The sequence below is a fragment of the Trematomus bernacchii genome, unplaced genomic scaffold, assembly GCF_902827165.1.
Source record: "Trematomus bernacchii unplaced genomic scaffold, fTreBer1.1, whole genome shotgun sequence".
In the NCBI taxonomy this organism is placed as follows: Eukaryota; Metazoa; Chordata; class Actinopteri; order Perciformes; family Nototheniidae; genus Trematomus; species Trematomus bernacchii.
Genome location: NW_022987720.1, coordinates 6253901 through 6276891, shown reverse-complemented (window position 1 = coordinate 6276891; position 22991 = coordinate 6253901). Strand labels below are relative to the sequence as shown.

General features: G+C 38.2%; 1 protein-coding gene across 2 annotated transcripts; it reads left to right on the top strand.

Moving 5' to 3' along the window:
- The first annotated feature begins 17606 nt into the window (after positions 1 to 17606).
- On the top strand, positions 17607 to 20282 carry LOC117493363 (cartilage intermediate layer protein 1-like). 2 transcript variants are annotated; one of them, XM_034143881.1, is made up of 7 exons: positions 17607 to 17646; positions 17754 to 17787; positions 17880 to 17948; positions 18175 to 18346; positions 18960 to 19069; positions 19182 to 19356; positions 19935 to 20282. In XM_034143881.1, the coding sequence occupies exons 1-7, from the start codon at positions 17635 to 17637 to the stop codon at positions 20032 to 20034; spliced, it is 672 nt and encodes a 223-aa protein (XP_033999772.1). In that variant the 5' UTR covers positions 17607 to 17634; the 3' UTR covers positions 20035 to 20282. The 2 variants fall into 2 exon arrangements, with proteins under 2 accessions (XP_033999772.1, XP_033999771.1); XM_034143880.1 differs by having other exon boundaries at positions 17620 to 17646; positions 18960 to 19072.
- The last annotated feature ends 2709 nt before the right edge of the window (positions 20283 to 22991 follow it).

The window sequence follows — 22991 nt, the reverse complement described above, 5'->3', positions numbered from 1 at the left end:
GGCCTCCTCCTCCTCCTCCTCCTCCTCCTCCTCCTCTTCACTTCTTGTTCCCTCTCTCTCTCCCGTTCTTCAGATTTCTTCCTTCCCAGTGTTCCTCCGTCTGTCATGGCGGCTGTCTGAACAAACAAACACACGAGGGTCCACGGCGAGCCAGACGGCTTGATGTGCGATTGTTTGCTTTGGTTGCTCCCGTGCGAGAGAAAGTTTTCTTAAGAGGCACACAGAGGTCTGGAGCTCAACAGAGAGACCACAAAACAAATATGTACCCTCCTGCCTCCAGGCCCAAGGCCCTTTCCTCTCTTCATCGGACGGGGAACAAGAGAATGGACCCACTTTTGGTTCTGAAGTGAGGAAGAGATGTGGTCATGATACAGAGAGGCTTGCCTCTCAATGAATTGGCTGCTATTGGGTTTCTACATTGTACAATTAATGCTGAACTCAACATGGAATGATAGTACAACCATAAAGCCTTTTTTGTTACACACATGATGAATCTGAAAGACAGGGCTGTAATACTTTTTCTCTAACCCCTTCCACCCAGTGTTCCCCTATCAACCTCACCAGTCCTGCCATGCGCTTACTCTCCTACTTATAATCTCTTCTCTTCCCATGCCTTCCTGGAACGATCAAACAGAAATCAACAGATATCACTGTCCCTCCAATGCAGCCATTAAGCTCAGCCTCTATCTGAATTTAAAGTGTTTCTCCCGTCGCTCCCCTGCCTGTAAATATGCACATGTTTGACTGCGGGGTCAGCGAGGAAGACAGGAACTGGATAGAAAAGCCTACTTCCTGGAGGAGCCGGGCGCAGCAGGGGGGCTCTACCAATCATGCGTCAGCAAGAGACATTCTCGGATGCACGCCGTCACACATCACAGATGAACAATAAAGCGTAGAGGTGAGTGAGAGGGCGCTCACAGGAAGTGGATGATTTCACTTGTTGAGAGGTGAGGCCTGTGATGGACAGATATGCAGGTGTTAATATCCTGCAGAAAGGAAATAGTTGTACGCTTTACTGACCTGTACTGAGCAGGGGGCTGTCCTCAGTTTGGGCTCAGAATTCTTAATGCTGGGTTTTCCTTCTGACTATAGAAAGGCAAGACAACGGCTGGGGAATTGTTTTCTTATTTGTATTGTAACTATCACAAACACTGTTGTAATGCTGCTTACATGTACAGAATGCACACAGCATGAAACAGAACATGCATTAATAAGACTCCTTTGTTTATGTTCTCCAAGATGGAGCACATGAAGCTTAGAAAAAATGGCAAGATCACCTATGGAACTATAGCGCCCTCTTGTGTTTTATAATGGATCAACACTCAAGACAGAGGCAGATTAAAGAAACTCATACTTTGGAGTGAAATTTGTGTTCCAATACATAATTTTGTTTACTATTCTCCATACATCCTTATACTTATAGCATGTATGATGAATGTTTGTGTTGCCAACAACTCAAAATGGAAAATAGAAACAGAAAAAGGTGTATCAGGGCCTCTGATATACAGAATATCACCCTTTCAATCGCCTACAGTACATTTAATTTGAAGTTGAATTTTCTATTTATCACCTAATGGCCAAACTGGTTAAAACTGTCCCAGTACAGATACATTAGCTTACTGTATATACACCTTATACAATAACAGTGAAAACATAATATCAGTGCAGTTTACAGAAAGATGCTCCAGTTTTCATTCTTAAACTTGCTTCACAACCATCATCTCTTATGATATGTATTGTTCTGTTCTGGGGTTTTACCACGACTGCTCTTTGAAGAGACATTATTATTTTTGTAATAATATATAACCTAATGTCAGACACTGAATACCTGTCTCTGTTTTGATTAAGGTTTGTTGACCAGGGACAACAACAAAAATAAACCTTGGCTTCATGCTAATCCTGACAAATCTGATATGTTGCAATATATTGGTCTTTGTGTCCCGTGGCCTGGTATTTTAAGGACAATATTCTGTAATAGTATAACTCAGGTTCAATTCTGGCCAGGAACTGCATATCATCTGAAAAAAACACGAAGCAGAAACACTCTACCAATTGTTCCTGCTAACGAAACATGTAATGTACATGCAGGAACCAGAGCTAGATTACTGAAGCACCGGGGGGCTTTTCTAATCTGGGATTATTCGTCCTTTGAACACAGAACCAGTGTTCATCACGTCCTGCTGATTTGTCCTTGTACAAGACCAGGGAATCTGTTGTGTTATTAATCCTGACCTTAGATCACCCTGGAGGGCGACAAACAAGATGAAACTTCACTACTGGGATCAATAAAGGACCTTAAAGGGGACCTATCATGCAAAATGCACTTTTGTACGTCTTTTATACATGAATATGTGTCCCCGGTGTTCCAGGGAACTCAACAAGTGTCAGAAAACACAACCCTCTCTATTTTCCTCCATACCCAAATCTCTAAAAAAGGGGCTGCAACGGATCTGATAAAAACTGATCCAGATTTGAACACTGTCCTGACGTCAGGACGGTGGCGCTACGGCTATTGGGCCAACTCCACCAATCAGGAGGAGACAGCCACGGCCATTGCCGTTCGAAAGCGCTGGAGACGCTGTAGTACATATGCCAGGCCTGTAGATGGTGCTGTTCTCACAGAATCAGCCCTTGCAAAAACAGCTAACATTTTTCAAATTGAGCGAAATGAGGCATGGCTAAAATGCATGATCTGTTTGGTATTTTGAAAAAAAGAAAGTATAAATATGCCTTATATAGGTATGGTCCTACACTATATTATTCAAATATAGCATGATAGGTCCACTTTAAGGTAAAAGATAAAAGTATTAGATAAAGCAGCTTGTTACCGTTTCCACCACTAGGTGGCAGCTCAGCTTCACTGTAGATCTTCAGAAGCACAGGCAGGAGTCGTGAGGTTACTGCTCTAGAGCTCACACAAAATTAATACACTGCTTTCCATCCAATGTAATAATACACCCCCCCCCCCCTGTTACTTATGAGACATTTGTAAGCTTTTATCTTTCTTTGCGTCTCTTTCTCTGCAATTACTGTAGTCTCCTATGACATGATGGCTCACCAAAGTCTTTGTAATGAGCAAGTTAACAGTGGCTCCTTTGTGTAATATCGAGAAGGATTGAAAACAATACCGACAAAAGTCTGGTTCTGTAATGTTAATAATTATTTTCTCCGAATGCTAGACCTAATTGTATAAATCAACATCTGTAATTATCCAATGTGTTGTAGCCTATATTTGGAAGCCATGCAGGTAGCAATCAGTAGCTGAACAATTTCAGAGTCTTCTAATCAGTAACCATTTTTATTTAATGGACAGGTAATCAGTACAGACAACACTCATCAACAACGGATTATAAACACTGTCTATCAAACAGGAGAAAATGCTATCACACAATCAATATTATGTGATATGAGTAAGAAAGACAGAGATAGACAGGATACACATGATGGTACTTTTCTGAGTCTAATAAATGAACAGGGGGTATCATCATTTATCATCACTGCTCTGTCATATGTTCCTGTCATCAGGAATTTGAAGCATGGCCAAGAAATGATAAAGAAAAATGACATATGAGGAAGGTGATCTATGTATGCATACAACATATCACGTTAACTTCCATCTCATTCATAATTAAAGAAAACATGTCTCTGTCTACTCCACGTTTCCTGTTGACTTGTACCGTCTGAGCGTTCTGTCGTAGACTTCCCCCATCTCCCTCGGAGTAAGTGCCCGTCAGAGCGTTTTTAGGCAAAGAGGCCGCTAAGGAAGGCCTGTCAGCGGATATGGATGCTTCCACTGCTCATTAAAGAGCTGTCTGCAGCATGCCAGGCTCTAGGAGACAGAGCCAGAGATAGGGAGCCTCATCATAAAGGGATTCCATCCATCATGTTCCTACATGACATTAATATCTGTCACACACCTCTGACAATGCAATACTGCACCCCTGGAGTGAGACATCTCTCTGTCTCAGAGTTGCAACGCAAGCCAATAGGGATTGTGTGTGTGTGTGTGTCCCTGTGTACTTACATATTTGTTTGAAGGAGAGACGGGGAGTTTATGGTTGTATTACTTCTCCTTCCTTGTTGCTATTATAAAACACTGACTGGGATATTGCTGCCAGTGTATGTGCTTTTTCCCAGCAGAATAGCTTCAGTAGTGTGCCGCACAAAGGCAGAGCTTTGAGCACACAAACAACTTCGGGCTGTTGTACCAAATCCAGAATTTGGAGCACCACTGCGGGATGTTTACAATAAAATGATTCATAATGCGCAATATCAGGGAGGTGCAGCAATATTGAGGTGAAAGCCCTGTACTCAGCACATCATGGATCTAAACGTGAGTCCTTGCTGTAGGACGTCCTGTCTCTTCACTGAGCTCTATGGGATGAGGCAGAGATGTCCTCAAAAATGTTTTGTAATTTATTTATTTTTTTACAGAAACTCGCTTAATTCCCAGAGGACAGATTAACTTCTGCATGACTTTCCAACTCTGCCTCTGCCTTGTAGGGATTCTTAGTTTTGCTTGAGGATAGATGCAACCCTGTACTCCAGTGGAAGAAAACAAATATGGAAAATTCAAACTTGAATCACACTTAGTAAAATGTTGAATTTTAGTTACAATGACCAAGTAACTCAAACCTTTATTTAGGAAAAAGTTCTGGATTCAACATTTTACTTCAGTCTAATATAATGTAAAATAATGAGTTGAAAATTAATGTTTTGGTTAGTACAGTATCTTCTCTATCTGAGCCCAGACTCCTACCCTTAGACTCCTGTGGTAAAGCTTCCCAGATTAAAATCAACCATTGAGGAATACAGCTCACTTTCACATTATGGGATTATTAGAGCCTGTATTCATCCTGAGCCAAACATCACTCTCCATTTGAACCTTTGCTCTCCCTCTTGCTCTCTCTCTGGATCATAACCAGTCTCAGCAGTTTTGACCCGCATGATAAGTCAATAAAACTGTAAATCAAGCTGATGTGGATGGCTTTGCAATTGTGCACTGGTCAACCCCCAGGCAGATCCATTTGCAATAGATAGCTTACACCAATGCCGGCATCTTAAGAGCATCTTTGTCTCTTCTTGTAGTACTCTATATTTCTTGTTGTCATTCCAAGATTATTTTGCAAATCCTTTACGAACACATGTTTGTTAAGTTCAATGTTGAAGCAAGTCTGTTTCAGGGTTTTAACCTTAGCAGTTTGAGCTTTTTAGTGAACTTTTAAAGGGTATATTTTGTGAACATCCCCCTCTCTCTGTTCCTCTGTCTCCTCCTCTCCACCCCCTCCATTATATCCTCAGATTGCTGCAGCAGCACAGCGCTGACTGGCTCTGACAGGACTCTCCTTGGCCCTCTCCTCCGGGCCATTTGTCAGAAAGCAAGCCCCGCACTACGGAGTGCAGATTGGCAGTTGGCAGTTGGCTGTAACGGCGTTCAACGTGAACGGGCATCGGCACCGTAGGGGCTGTGAATGAGAAATAATACAGAGCCGAGCTGAGTAAACATGATCCTCTGGCGTAATGAATCAGTTCATAGCACTTCCTTGACAACAGAAGCCTGTCGGGTATGAATGAAAACGCATACATAAATATTATCCCTCGTTAATATTGTATCAGTTATACTCACCCTGCATACACAAGAAACACCAAATGTGATGAACCAGCATCCATCTGAACGGCGACCATATGTTGTTCAATTCTCAAAGTCAGTTAGAGGCACCGCTTGCTTTTTCACAAGTCTCTTCTTCCAAGGTGATTAATCATAACTTCAGACACTACACTGATGTGAAAACTTAATTCACCTGAGTGTTGTTTTTGTTTGCTGTTCAGCACCTTGAAACTCCAGCAGAAAAAAAAAGATTCATTTAACAGCTTTCCTGCAGTATACTTAATTCACAGCTGGTGTAAAACAAAAGCATGGGTAACGAGTGTTTTTAGATAAGAATGGAGATATGTGGTTCTAATTAGACCACTGGTTATCTCAGCGGACCTCACTGCCTGGGCCCAAACCCTCACTTTAATTGCTCACATAGAAAAGAGGATGTCAAGTGAAAATAGTAAGTAGGCTCTTTGTGCCAGCAGAAAGATTTGTGCTGTGGGACAGCAGATATTCAGACTGCAGGATTCTTTAGACATGCAATCCATCACAGAGAGAGCAAAATTCAACTTTGAAATTATAATTATGTTAGCTGCATAAAAACATCCACTGATCAAAATGTATATTTTTGACAATATTTTTATTTATATATGTGTATTTGTACTCCTTACAATGTTGGTTGTTTCACCACTACCACATATACATCAACACTTATTGGTTTGATTGTCATTAAATCCAGACATCGATGGCTCCCATAGGATAAGTCCTAATGATTTGAGTGATTCCTTGACTTTTCCTCTTGCAACACCATGAGGTTGACATTTGTGGTTTTGCATGAAATGTCTCAACAGATGTTGGATGGATTGCCATGACATTTGGTAGACACATTCATAACAACTCTTCGATTTTCAATCAACGTGCCATCATCAAGACAACATTTTAATTAGCCCAATAACTTTTTAATGACCAAATTCCTCTCAAACTAATGACTTTGCCATCAGCTTCGACTGAACTTTGTGTTAACTGCTAAGAAGAATGTCATTTTTTAGCATGTTCGCATACAGCCATCAGTGTTTACCTCAAAGATGTGTTGGCATGATGAGAGCCTAACATTGACCTTGCCTTCAGACTTTCCTTTTAATGGTCTGTGGCAAAAGCACATGCTCTGTCATTTTTACTCAATAATGTTTATACTATATGCATTTTTGTCAGTAAATGAAATTGATAAATGTCAGCATCATGTTGTACAGCTCCATGTCAATACAGTGCTGCACCAGTGGGTTTTGGATAACTAATTTCTACATTTTCTGTGTTGATTTACTATTACCCACAAGCCCAAGCATGGTAAGCGAGAGCAAGAGGCATTTGCTGTATACTCCTCCACACTGGGGAGAATCAAGGACACAGATAAACTAACAAAAAGTTGATGTGTTCTCACGGGGAAAAACAAGACAAAAAAACAAGACAACACTATTTTTCAGCTTTGTTGGTGGGTGACATTTCTTCTCGGTTACCATAGTAACAGCCGTCCCCGTGGAGGAGGTTTCTGGCTCAACCCCGGAGGCCAGTGTTTGATTGAATGGCTGTCAGGATGCAAGACGAATGATGACGTATGAGAGCCCACTGACAGCCACACTTCAAACAGAGGCACAGTTAAAAGCAATACAAGGTGTGTGTGTGTGTGTGTGTGTGTGTGTGTGTGTGTGTGTGTGTGTGTGTGTGTGTGTGTGTGTGTGTGTGTGTGTGTGTGTGTGTGTGTGTGTGTGTGTGTGTGTGTGTGTGTGTGTGTGTGTGTGTGTGTGTGTGTGTGTGTGTGTGTTTATGTGGTTCTGCACAAGGGCAGGTGTGTGTGTGTATGTGTGGGTGGGTTAAAGATTGGGTCACCGGGTGCTAGAATCTTTCTGCTGGCCCTGAGAAAAATATCAATGAGTCCTCGCTGTTTATCTACAGTTACTGCTCTATGCATACTACCACTGTATGTGTTTTATGTTTACTTCTGTTATTATTTGCATGTGCAGCAGACACTATAATATATTTTACAATTATTTGCAAAGGTTCACAGAATACCATTTTCCAAATTGAAAAAGGATTGCTGTCATTCCAGATAACGGTGTGAATAATTCTCCGCTTTCTTGCCCACTCCTTGCTTCTACACTTTAATAAGCAAAACCAATAAATAAGCAAAAGGATATTTGTAGATGGGAACATTTTGGAACATGTGCCAAACACCGAGCTGCATGCAAAAGGCACATTATCATAACGTGTGTCACATAAGTCTTATGTCTATTTTGCCTTTATGCAATGTGAAGTTAATTCCCGCTGATAATTAAAGCCTTTCCCCATTTTCATCTTCTTACCTTCTACTTTACATAATTATCCTCAGGCCACTTTCTACTTCATGAAATTCGAACAGCTGGATACTGAAGATACTTTCAAAGGACAGAATGTGTACAGAGAGAGAAAAATAATTTCGTTCATTAAAGACACAGCTGACCAAATTACCATATGGACACATATAGACATGAATAACCTCCAACACGTTGATTATAACAGCATTTAAACTCTCTAGACAACATTATGGTAATACAACACACAGGAACCTTTTCACCCTCTTTTTGTAATTAAATCTAGCAAACAACCAGTATCGCTATTACCCTTAATTAGATGGGAAAACAAAACAAATCAACAGATTAACACCTCATCTCATACAAACCTATTGTACCAGTGACTGGGAGAAGCAATAGTGCAATCCAATAGCACGAGTGGTTCGCTTATGCTATGGCTAAGTTTATGACCCGTAATATCCTGTTTCATTAGAGGTGAGAGTGTGAAGCAGAGGAGGGTCACATACAGTGCACCTTAGTAGGCCTAATGTATTGTGAGTGCATTTCAGCTGTGACTCATTACAAATGGCCTCGTACCTTCCTGCTGCATTTAGCGCTACAAAGCTGAGCTATTCAATAAATATAGAGTGTGAAGTGCATTTGAAGTGTTGTTTTTCTAAGCAGTAATGTTCAGGTTTAGGAGTTGAGTTTAGGATGAAGTATCTGTAAATATACATTGGATACAATGAATAAAGCATAATAAAAGTGGTAATCATTTACTAGCTATCATTCTTCACATCACAAACTGTCCATGTTACATGCTGTATTTATAATACTTATTGGGGTTGATTCAAAATGTAAAACAGGATACAAGCACTACGGACCCAGCTGTGTGCATAACCTTTTAGTTTCAGCGTTTCCGTAATGTTTTCATCTTGTTTGTCGCCTTTTGTATTTGCAGCGTTTTGTTTATGCAGCGCTTAAAGGTAGGGTAGGTAAGTTTGAGAAACCGGCTCGAGATACACTTTTTGTTATATTCCATGGAATGCTCTTAACATCCCGATAGCAATGAATATCTTAAGTGCTTTGACAAAAAATCCATCAAAAAATGTCATCTGTGGAAGCCGTAGTACTGTAAAAAGTACGACCAATCATCTGAGCCGGCCCGGCTAAAATAACTGGATGGCCTACCTGCCTGTCAGCCTTCCATCTGTGCACAAACTTATCTCGTGCCCTCATTGGTCATGTGTGCGTTCGTGTGTGTTGGAGGAGGGGCTCTGTGAGGAAGTGGCAGATTTTTTCCAGCTGTGTATTTTCAAATTCTAGCGATCTCGAGCCGGTTTCTCCAAAATTACCTACCCCACCTTTAAGGTAAATGCTGGGCATGTGTTGTCAAGTTGGTGAAGATGTCTCTTCCTTCGCATGTGTTTTTGCGCATTCCTTTTGCATCATTTTTGCACGTTTTTCCCAATGTAAATGTTTGGTGCTGTTGTAGCGAGTTTGCACCTGTCGGCCACCGTACTGTTGTACTCGAGAAGTTATTTGTTTGTGCTGGTTGATCATTCATTCATCATATACAGTCAATCTAACCCTAACATTTACTTATTTGTATTCTTAATTAAACATTTGTATATGGTGCAATAAGATAATTCCCTGGCGAATACTTGTTAAAGAGTAACACTAAGCAGATTGTAACCCATGCACTAGTACACAAATAAATAACAACAAAGTCAGATAAAACCAAATGGATTTTTTCCCCCCTTAATTACTTCCAATTATCCTTCACCAGCACCAAGATAAAGAGAACACTTGTGCAAATTAGTGTTGACTCCTAAATAATACACTGTTGTTTCACTTGATCGGATCCTCACTGATTACTCCACTTTATGACCATCACTCTACTTCCTGCATTCATTGGTAATAGCTGCATAATTAATGTGGTGGGCGTGGATGTTGTTAGACGAATGTAGTCAATAGGGCAGTGGAACAATCTCATAAAGATAGAACAAGAAAGTGTGTGTATTTAATATGCTGTTTTAAAATGTGTGTGTTTTTTCTCAGAGCTCCGTCCATATAAACTGATGGCGAACAGAAAGTCTGCAGTCAGCTCCTTCACCACAGGAGGAGAGAGACAACAATGATTTCCATGGAGACGGTGGAAGAGAGAGAGGGAGAGAAGGTGAGAATGGGGGTGTGTGGGGGTAGAGAGATAGAGGGAGCTGTGTGTATGTTTGGGGGGGGATGATAAATGAGTCTACACCACGCTGTCATTTGTACTTTGGCATCCAGTCCAAAGCACAATTTAGTGTAAAATATTACACCGGCCCCTTCAGGTGACAAAGTTTAATGTTGATGCATGAATAGACGGAGAGTATCCCCAGCTGCTATTGAACAGAGGGAGGTAGCTCTTCGCCACAAAGGGCAATTAATTAGTTACACACTGCAGAGGACGGACAATGAAAAAGGGCAGCAACATGCTCTGGAGGTGTGTGTGTAACAACGACATGTAGACAAGTCAATGTAGTGATCGGTGACGTTAGATCATTAGAAACACCTGACAAAGAGTGGTAAACAAAAAGAGGTTTAGCACTAGGGTACAATATCAAATGTTCACATAATGAGTAATTCTTTTATGACATTTACATAGTTATAAGTTGTGTTGCATGCTTTTCGGAAGAACATTTATGTCTGATATTTCTTTCTCATACGTCCAAGAGCAAAGACACCTCATGTTTGCAATAGTTTTAAAAAGGTTACCTACATTCTTCACAGATTAGTCTGTAAATAAATCTTTATAGACAGTTTAACATTGCGTCTTTTCGCATTTTCTTTTAAAACGCTGCCCTAATTTTACCTCATCTAATCTAAGTTGAAATCATTTAATTATTTGATGTTGTAAGTATAGGATTATTACATTACATTACATTGCATTTAGCTGACGCTTTTACTCAACTGGCTTTAGATAAGCCAGTCCTTTGTTAGTATATAAGTGCTTTGTTAGTATATAAGTGATTTGTTAGTATATAAGTGCTTAGTTAGTATATGAGTGCTTAGTTAGTATATAAGTGCTTAGTTAGTATATAAGGGTTTTGTTAGTAATTTTATTGCTCGAAGTGGAGTCGAAGATGTGTAAGCTTTCAGCTGTCCTGATGTCAATGGGGAGCTCATTCCACCATTTTGGAGCCAGGATAAGGGACGTATCCTCCTGATGTTGTAAAGAGTGTATCTGCAGCAGCGGGTTGTTGCAGCGATGTTTGCAGTGAAGGACAGTTTGTTATCTAGGGTCACACCCAGATTCCTAGCATTATTAGTATTAGAATTGTCTCATCGTGAATACTTATCCTGGGGATCAGGGAGAACTGTGCTGTGAATGCTGACATCAGAGCTATTGCTGTCAGTTTGAAACACACTGTAGAACATTATTGACTTGAAAATAGTGCAGGAGGATTGGTATACTGTATTAAACACAGCAACCATTAGCCACATAGGTTCCCAAATGTTTTTTTTTACAGCTAATGCCAATAACTGTAGACACAACATCTCGAGTGGAGTCTTTCTCGAGTCCATTTGTGCATATATGCATTTTTATATCTAAAAAGTCTAAGAATGGATCTCCTTGAGAATCCGGTATTTTACATTTAGATGAGAAACATCTAAAAGTATTATATGCTTTATGAATACATAGATGGCAAATATTGATAACATTGTAAACTAGTCCACTGTTTGTCTTGTAACAAACGAGCCTTAACCTGATCCTGCTTTCACAAGTGACATGTAATGCTTGCAACAGGTTGTGTGCTGCATTATAAATTGTGAAAGGCCTGAATTGTTAGGAAAGAAATCTTGTGCTTTCTTCAGTCTGGTTCACGAATGAATGTTCTTTCCGATAAGCTTCACACCTGCAGGGATTAAATGTAACCCAAACAGAGAACACTGCACATTACACACATACAACTCAACTTCCTGTACACTCTCTGTGTACACACACACACACACACACACACACACACACACACACACACACACACACACACACACACACACACACACACACACACACACACACACACACACACACACACACACACACACACACACACACACACCACACACACTTTACAGTAACTTTTGATAGAATGACATGTTTTCCTGGAATATGATCTGGTCGACATTCCAAGATATATCATGTGTCGTATTTATCGTCTCATTCATCTTATTTAGAAATTGCAATCCTTTGCAGATATAACATTATAATTTTGTATTGCATTTTTTCTTTAAAGCTCATACAAAAACAAACGACAGAGTAGCTTCTTTCCTCAGGCTTTTTGTTTTGTTATGTAGCTTAAATGGACTACAACTGCATTTGGTTGCAGAACCCTGTGTCGTCCAATCACAATAAATTGACCTTGATCCTTGAACCTTGTCGATGCATTTGCAGTAACTGCTACAATAATGGGAAGGTTAATTGATAGCTGTTTGATTGTTTTGTGAGAGAAGCTGTTTCAATCAATATTCTTCAAAGTACAATAGATACAATGACCACATTTAGTTGGGGTCACAGTTATAAACCAGAATCACCTGACTGTGCAGTTCTCCTCAGATACGCAGAGCATTTTAAAATCTTTACCCTCATCGTTTTGGTTTTATGGCCAAAATATTTGCTGTTTATGTTCTTTCCAACAGCTGCAATATGAAGTTTCCCCATCAGGCCGCTGCTTTAAGAGAAAAAGTTCTCACTGAACCTGCCTGACTAGAGAAGTAAAGGAATGGTAATGGAAGCAGAAATATAAGGAGGGAAAGTTTATAGAATTAAACCTAATTAAACACCTGGCCACAAAATGAGGTGACAAACACTCCAACCAGCTTCACATTAACCCCAGTGTGAACTTGAACACATTTTGAACACGTGAAGAAATGTTTTGAGGGAAGCAGAAAGTAGCAGTTCTCGGCACCAGTATGAACGCGTCGAGCAGCATTTCCCCTCCTTTCTGACAGTGAACGTTTTAACCTGTTATGGCTCTTACATTTTAAAGAGTATATTATGTAGTATTCAAATCAGTTTGTTCAGGAGAATCAATTTAAATAAAAGTGCTTATAGTTTAACTCTTGTCAGAGCTTCGACCTTACCTGATGTTTTCCTTATTCCATTAAAGGATAGTTAATGAAAACTCCTTCACATCTGAGCTCAATGTCTCTAAAACTCCCATTTAAACTTATTTGATTGGTTACTCATTATTTTGCATCCTTCATCCATTTAACACGTTACCACTTTCCAACTATTTAAATGACTTAAGCTGCTACTTATGTTTAATAATTGATATTCTGTAATATGAAGTTTCCCCATCAGGCCGCAGCTTTAAGAGAAAAAGTTCTCACTGAACCTGCCTGACTAGAGAAGTGAAGGAATGGTAACTGGAAGCAGAAATGTATGGAGGGAAAGTTTCCTAACCTGCTCTGCAGCGTACTTGTTTGACCCCACTAACCTGAACTCTGACTGGTTCAGCAGCATTTTCTATCTTCTGTGCTCAAATAATTTTTGACGAGCGGCCTCCCAGGTTTGACTGGAAAGATGGGCTTTCATATGGCAAGCCGATTCAGCTTTGATTCATTTCTGGAAGATATCAACAAATCAATTCTTAGTAAGAATGCGAATGCTTGATATCAAAAATGCAATTCTTACTAGTAATAATGTTTATTTCTGATATAAAAAATAGAATTTTAACTAGTTAGAATGCAAATTCTTGATATCAGAAATTCAATTGTAACTAGTTGTAATGTGTATTCTTGATATCAGAAATGCGATTTTCACTACTGAGATTTGCATCGTTTTTCTCATTTATTTAAATGGGAGTTGGAATTTGAACTAGTTCAAATGCCAATTTCTGATATCAGTAATTCAATAGTTGATATCAGAAATACAATTTGAACTAGTAAAAATCATTTTTTGATATCAGGAATTCAATTGTTAGTAGTTATAATTCAATTTTTATTTATAAATAGTTACAATTGAATTCCTGATTTTGAACTAGTTCAAATTGTATATCTGATATCAAAAATGTGCATTTCGACTAGTTCAAATTGAATTCTTGATATCAGAAATTGGTATTTTTACTAGTTCAATTGTAACTAGTAACAATTGAATTACTGATATCAGAAATTGGCATTTGAACTAGTTCAAATTCCAACTCCCATTGAAATGAATGAGAAGAACGATGCAAATCTCACTAGTTAAAATCGCATTTCTGATATCAGAAATACACATTACAACTAGTTACAATTGAATTTTTGATATCAGAAATAAACATTCTTACTAGTAAGAATTGATTTTTTGATATCCTCCAGAAATTAATAAAAGCTAAATTGGCTTGCCATACTTTCAGAGGTTGTTTTGTACAAAATCAAGTTCTGAGAAAGCTAGATTTGTTATTGTTGTGTTCATATTGAGGTTATGCTGACCAGAGGCCTGTACTACGAAGCTAGGTTTATCAAGTAACTGTGAATTGTGTTATTGTTGTGTTCATATTGAGGTTATGCTGACCTGAAGTTGACCCTTTTTCTCTGGCTAATCAACAGACCTTTGATCAAAATCTTAATTGGAACACCTGGAATAGGGGGGAACGGAAAGTAGCATTTCCCGGCATCAGTAAGAGTTCTAGATGAACGCGTTGGGCAAATGTTTTAACCTGTTATGGCTATTATATTTTTAAAGAGTATACATAGGTAGTATGCAAATCATTGTTCAGGAGATCATCCTGTTTCCCCCGTAAGGTAGATTCAAGATTCAAGGCTTTATTGTCATGTGCACAGTAGCTCCAGTGTAGATATGGCAATGAACAATTTAAGTCAGGCTCCTCCATCAGGGCAACATGAATATATATAGGACATAAAACAAATAAAATAGTGCAAGAGAATGTTTTGAAATATGCAAGTAATTACAAATAAAATAGAATAGAAGTAGAAAACTAAGCATGAAACTTAGGATGGACCTTTTCTATTTAAATAAAAGTGCTTATAGTTTGACGCTTGTCAGAGCTTCGAACTTACCTGATGTTTTCCTTATTCCATTAAAGGATAGTTAATGAAAACTCCTTCACATCTGAGCTCAATGTCTCTAAAACTCCCATTTAAACTTATTTGATTGGTTACTCATTATTTTGCATCCTTCCTCCATTTAACACGTTACCACTTTCCAACTATTTAAATGACTTAAGCTGCTTTTATCTGTATTTCCTACTTATGTTTAATAATTGATATTCTGTAATATGAAGTTTCCCCATCAGGCCGCAGCTTTAAGAGAAAAAGTTCTCACTGAACCTGCCTGACTAGAGAAGTGAAGGAATGGTAACTGGAAGCAGAAATGTATGGAGGGAAAGTTTCCTAACCTGCTCTGCAGCGTACTTGTTTGACCCCACTAACCTGAACTCTGACTGGTTCAGCAGCATTTTCTATCTTCTGTGCTCAAATAATTTTTGACGAGCGGCCTCCCAGGTTTGACTGGAAAGATGGGCTTTCATATGGCATGGCAATTTAGCTTTTATTCATTTCTGGAGGATATCAAAAAATCAATTCTTACTAGTAAGAATGTGAATTCTTGATATCAAAAATGAAATTCTTACTAGTAATAATGTTTATTTCTTATATCAAAAATTGAATTTAAACTAGTTAGAATGCAAATTCTTGATATCAGAAATGCGATTTTAACTAGTGAGATTTGCATCGTTTTTCTCATTCATTTCAATGGGAGTTGGAATTTGAACTAGTTCAAATGCCAATTTCTGATATCAGTAATTAATTTGTTGATATCAGAAATACAATTTGAACTAAATCAAAATCCTTTTTTGATATCAGGAAATCAATTTCAACTAGTCGAAATGCCGATTGTTGATAAAAAAAAATGAATGAATGTTGAAATTGAATTCTTGATATCAGAAATTGGTATTTTTACTAGTTCAAATTGAATTGCAACTAGTAACAATTCAATTACTGATATCAGAAATTGGCATTTGAACTAATTCAAATTCCAACTCCCATTGAAATGAATGAGAAAAACAAAGCAAATCTCACTTAAAATCGTATTTCTGATATCAGAAATACACATTACAACTATTTACAATTGAATTTCTGATATCAAGAACTCGCATTCTTACTAGTAAGAATTGATTTTTTGATATCCTCCAGAAATGAATAAAAGCTAAATTGGCTTTTCATACTTTCAGAGGATGTTTTGTACAAAATAAAGTTCCAAGCATATTGTGTTCATATTGAGGTTACGCTGACCTGCAGTTGACCCTTTTTCTCTGGCTGATCAACAGACCTTTGATCAACATCTTAATTGGAACACCTGGAATAGGGGGGAACAGAAAGTAGCATTTCCCGGCATCAGTAAGAGTTCTCGATGACCGCGTTGAGCAGCATTTCCCCTCCTTTCTGACAGTGAACGTTTTAACCTGTTATGGCTCTTACATTTTAAAGAGTATATTACTTAAGCTGCTTTTACCTGTATTTTCTACTTCTATTTAATGATTAATGATCTGTACTTTCATTTTCACATATTTCAAATATTAGGAGTTTTATATACATTTCAAACATGATGGGTATTTGAACTTTTGATCGACATTCATGTCATTCAGTGTTGTGTCAGCAAGATGTTACGTTATGTTGTGTTCATATTGAGGCACCGCTGACCTCAAGTTGCCCCCTTTTCTCTGGCTAATCAATAGACCTTTGATCAAAATCTAAATTGGAACAACTATTCTAGAATACCAAAGTAGTAAAAAGGGGTGTAGCAGCGGATAATGCATCCATCATTTGTGTAACCCAACCCCAACATTAAACTGAATGTGTAACTTCACTGTTACTGCTGCATGAAAATACTGAATTTCCCCATGGGGATTAATAAAGGTCCATCTTATCTTATCTTAACTTATGACTGTGTCTCTGACAAAGATTGTATAAAATGAAATAAGTAGATAATTTCCTGTCAGGTTCTCGAATAACAGTAACATAGCAAAATACAGAGAACAAAGAAGTAAGATGAACCCAACCTGAGTTCTCCCCTAAATAAGACAAAAAGCAGGTGTACATGCATCCTCTTTACGTGTGAAACAGGTCCATTATATATAGGAGCTTTCAAAGTTACCACAGAAGAGTGGTAGAGTTGAACACCTTATCTCCAACTAGTGTGTTCTCATTTAACCCCCCTAGAATTTTAGAATTATTGTGCAAGGCGTATCTCGTTCAGTTTTTTTGAAAACTGCATTCTTGTTTTGAAACAAAACTGGTGATTCCAGTGTGTGGGGGGGAGGGAGGTATTTACTCTCCCAGCTGTATTTAAGGAGACAGGAGAGCACTTCATGAACCAAACTGTTCCACTGAGAGGTCCTGCTGGTGAGTCTCTTTTGTTTTTGCTGAGAAATTTAACATGCAACTATTTCTTTTTCTGAACTTAATTTCTTTAATTGACTTCACTTTTTTTGAACTATTTCTTTTAAAATAATGTGATTTTTGTTGAATGTATGCTTAGATTGTAAATGTATTTAGTGTAAATGCTGAAATGCATTGGTATGATTTTTAAAACTGAAATAAAATAGAAAGTTCATCTCACATTCTTTTTATTTCAAGCAACTCCATTTATTTTGATAATGCTCATGTTGATTTAAGTTCCTAATTTCAAACTTCCCTTACAGTTTTAAAGGTCCCTGATCCTCTGCAACCATGATCAAATTGGTAATGTTTGATTTTGGATTATATTTCCTTTCATTCTATGTAGATTTACAAGTTCTGCATATACAGTATGTCATAATAAACTTTACATTTTGTATTTTCTCTGATAGTTAAGTGTTGCCATTTTTGCCACATTGTTCTTGGGTAGGTTGATTATAACAATTAGATGATATTTGTATTTCACCGGGAATATACAAAGTCACAGTTTGTAACATTTGTCTCTTAACCTTTACCAGAAAGCCACCAGCGGGTTCCCGGTCCAAAAGATCCAGAGATTGCTCCACAAGATGCAATTGTGAACCCAAGTAAGTAATTGTTTAAACCATTCAGTGGCTCCCTTTGTTAAGAGACATTTCTGACACTCATAATTATGTTTATTTTGTATTCTATTTAGAACTTCCCTGCGACTATCCCACCCACATTCTTAAGCAAATCATACCTATTGACACTTCACAAATCCCAACATGTGCTATTTCAGTAATGTTTTAAATGTATTGTTGCTTACCTATCATTTGAAATGCCCATGTCCAGAATGCTGGACTGACTGGTTTGACAGAGATGACCCCAGTGGATCTGGAGACTGGGAAACCTTCAACAGACTTTATAAGGATAACCCTGGAAAGATCTGCCCCAAACCACAGGGTATAGATGTCACGACTCTCTCTGGACTCGGTGTGATCGAAACAGAGGAGGTGATTTATAAGTAAGTGCTCAACAAGTAGGAGTAATTTGAATGTTTGATGTGATGGTTAATACTGTATTCTACTGAATGTGTTGCTTAAGTGTTGCTACTGCATATGTTTGTGTACCTGGTGACACCAAATTATATTTCAACATACTAGTTTGCTCTATTGACTAGCCATATACCTGGTAACCAATGAGCAATGGGAATTAGTAGAGGGGGTTCAGTCAGTTGCCAGGCACAATTGTACAGTACTGGGTATATTTTAAATCAATTATCTTTCTCACAAGCCTTCAGTGTTTTGTACTACACACTAGTTGAGCAAAACTCTGGCTTTGTGAGGGTGTACTTAGGAACAGTGTTGAATTGATTTTAATGTTGGCCTGCCAAAGTGATTACACTTATTCCTGCGGGGGACATGAATGTGTTTACTGAATGAAATTGCTATCCATCCAATCTGTTAAAACGCTCAAAACCGCTCTTGTCAACTTCCTGTTGGCACTGGAGGACAAGCCTAAAAAATAAGGAAGCATTTATCCTTCAGGGAACAGGAATGTCTGTACAGAATCCCCATGGCACCCTATCAACATTTTTTGGGAGATATTTCCATCTGGACTAAACTTTTTAATTTCAGAAATGACGTCACTTCAGGATTCGTCTGCAGAAACCGTGATCAACCCAGAAGGCAGAGGTGCAGTGACTACCGTGTTCGTTTCAGCTGCCATCCCCCTTTCTGTGGTGGAGGAGGTAAGAGCACACCACACTGTATAAGCACTCTCTTGTATAAACATTCATTTAGGAGAGTTTTACAGCTTCCTACCCAGTCGTCCTCTCACTCTTTTATTGCTCCTTGCAGTGTGCTGGACCGACTGGTTTGACCGTGACAATCCCAGTGGCACAGGGGACTGGGAGCTTTTGAGTAACCTGAGGAAAGACAACCCAGGAAAGATCTGTGAAAACCCTCTGTACATTGAGGTCGTTACCACGAACACGATAACCCCAGCCACCTCCACCGGGGAGAACTTCTATATGTAAGTTGCCTCATTGAAATAATGCAAATGATTATTTAACCACATCCCAGGAATACATCGGTACTTCTGAACATTAAAAACTGCTTACAAGTCACCCACATGTGCTGCCTGGAGCTACACCTATACAGTGAATAGAAACTCTGTACATGGACATTTAATTGACATTAGAAGACATGTCATTGTATTGGATATCGAGATATTTAATATTACAAACAAAGTTCCACCTAATGTTTCTTTTATTATCTTTTATTTTTAATGACTGATTTTAAATGCCATTTTCTTAATGTCTTCCATTTTTGTAAAGCACTTTGAATTGCCTTGTGTTGAAAGGTGCTATATAAATAAACTTGCCTGCCTGACAACAAGAACAAATATGATAATTGAAAGGGTTGTAGAGGTTTATTTGAACTAGCATCAATGTACTTTAACAAACTACATTGGGTTTATATCAGAGCTAAACATGAATTATGGTTTAAGCAACATATGCAATTTAAAATACGTTTTTATTTGCTTTTAAAATTGGTTTTCTTCATATAACTATCCAACTGATTCATTTAATAATTGGTATTGTTTTTCAGCTTCAATCCGACTCAGGGATTTGTTTGCCGCAACAAGGACCAGAGAAAGGGCATGTGCCGTGACTACAAAATTCGCTTTGGGTGCCCGTGCAAGAAATAAGCTGCGACTCCACAGCAAACATCCAACAAGAATATGAAGCTTCGATTGCTTTAAATGTTGTCCTTTTCTCTTTACCTTTCTATTTGATATCTTACTTTGCCTGATGGAAGAAGTTCAATAGACCTTTTTTACGGCAGACATGTTGACTTGTAGCAGGAACAGGACCATGAAGCCTTATCAGCTGATTAAAACTGAGCTTTATATCGGAGTATGTTTTACACCTGTAAGTTTACCAACATGTCTTCTGTGTTAAAATACCTCATGTCATGTGCTTTATCAATTTTATTTTATTTTTCTAGTGATTATGAAATCATTGTCTTGTAATGTAGGAAATAAATCCACATCAAACAGCAATAAAACTGCTAATAATGAGCAAATCCCTTTTGTCATTAAGTTATTGCTCATAACCACTCTGCCTAAGATTGTCTTCACATGCTTACATGAAGTTGTAATTTGGAGTGAATACAGCTTCCTGTATCAAAAAATAGTTTTTCGGAGTTCGGGTGTTTTGTTTGATTTTAAATTAACAAGGTCTTGGCTTTCAGAATATGAAACTTTTATTTCCAAAATCACATGATAAATACATTTTTGAAGCTTGTAAAGGGAAGATGACAGCTCTCACTCGCACTCTGCTCTTCCGCAGCGCCGCTCCCCCTCCCTCCGGCTGAAATTATGAATGTAAGGCGTATAGTAATCATAGATAACACGACAGGGTCCATTAGTTTGTTTTCATCTGATTTCAAATAAACAAAGTCTTGGCTTTCAGAATATTAAACTTGTTTCGGCAAATTCAGATGATAAATACAACTTTGAAGCGGAGTAACTTAACGTCACAGCAGGCATAACAACAGCCGGTGTTTCTCCTGAGTGTTTTCCCCGGGAAACAAACACAATACACACAAACGCAAAAATACACAAACACACACACATACATACACACAAGCGAGCTTCCCCCAGACCAGTAATCCAAACGAAAATATTTTCCCTCCGTACTACTTTGATAATTTGCTCCGCTAATAATCAATCAGATCGATGGATTGAAGAGAAGAGGAAACTTTGAAGGCCTTTTTCTCAAAATTATTACTCGGTGACATTCATTATATAATGTGACATATTTTGCTTAATATTTGGAGTACAACAACAATCCTGATGTCATTAGAAAGCTAGGAATCTCCTCTTTCCAACAGTGTATACAACTCAAAATGTGTCTTCAGGTTAATGTGACTGATTTTGATAGAGCAGGTCACATATTACGGTAAAGAAGTTTGGCAAATCTTAAATAAACTATTAGGTAAACATACCAAACAGGAAAATAATGTACTAGAATTAAAAATCAATGATGCCCTGATAAAAGACCCTGCAGTGTTGGCCAACTCTCTAAATGAGTATTTCATAAATAGTGCTCTGGACATTACAAAGCTCTTCCCGCCATCTGAAGTCTCACCTAGCCCGATTGTGGATACACACCCCGTTTTTGACCTGGAGGAAATCACAGAGGCTGAGGTAAAACATATAATCTTAGGGTTAAGAGGTTCTAATAGGGATGCAGATGATTTAGACACCAACTTTATAAAAACACATATCGACGGTCTAATACAACCAATTACTATGTTAGTAAATCAATCTATCAGCACGAGGGAAGTTCCATCATCCTGGAAGGTGGCCACGGTGACACCGATCTTTAAATCTGTGGATAAGGCAATAAGGTCCAATTACAGACCAATCAGCATCCTCCCCTGTGTCTCTAAGGTAGCTGAGAAATGGGTGTCAAAACTAATCACCAAACATTTAGACAAAGGTTTCGCTCCACTCCACCCAATGCAGTTTGGTTTTCGTGCTCACCACTCCACTGAGACAGCTAACTGTGTCTTTGTGGAAAAGGTTAAATGTATGTTGGACACGAGCCCATATGTAGGTGCTGTCTTCCTTGATCTCAGGAAGGCTTTTGACACTGTTATCCACCGAGTGCTCCTTACAAAGCTGACGTATTTCAATTTTTCGGCAGATTCAATACCGTGGGTTAAATCTTACTTATCGAACAGAAAACAGTGTGTTTTGGTCAACGGAGCCAAATCCCCCTACCTTGTGAACCTAGTTGGGGTTCCACAAGGTTCCATTCTTGGACCATTACTGTTTTCTCTGTACATTAATGACTTGCCTAATGTATGTCCTGAGTTGAATGTGCAAATGTATGCCGATGATGTGGTCATCTTTGTACATGGGTAAAACACTGAAATTATCTCATCCTGCCTCTCAAATGCTTTGGACAAGGTTCAACACTGGCTGAACAACATTTGCTTACAGTTAAATGCAAAAAAAACAGTATGCATGATGTTCAGTAAACGACCAGTCAAAATCGAAGGATCCAATGTGTTTTTAAACGGAGCAGAAACAGAATTAGTCCCCCACTTCAAGTATCTTGGAGTCATAATGGACTCAAACTTGACTTTTAAGAAACATATTAAGAAAGTATCCAATACCATTAAATTCAACTTGCAACATTTTAAACAAATTAGACCTTTCTTAACTGTCAATGCTGCAAAGTCATACCTCCACTGTATGATTCTATCCCACATTGAATACTGTTTGACAAACTGGTCGTTTGCTTGTGCCACAAACCTGAATTATTATTATAGTATTTCAACTAATTCTTTTTCTGAACTTCATTTTTTTTATTTACTTCACTTTTTTTTAACTATTGATTTTAAAATAATGTGATTTTTGTTGAATGCTTAGATTGTAAATGTATTTAGTGTAAATTCTGCAATGCATTGGAATGATTTTTGTATAGCTTTCAACCTTTGCACACATTTTCAGCATTAGTTAAAAGCTGTTTTCTTGTTAAAACTGAAATAAAATAGAAAGTTCATCTCACATTCTTTTTATTTCAAGCAACTCCATTTATTTTGATAATGCTCATGTTGATTTAAGTTCCTAATTTCAAACTTCCCTTACAG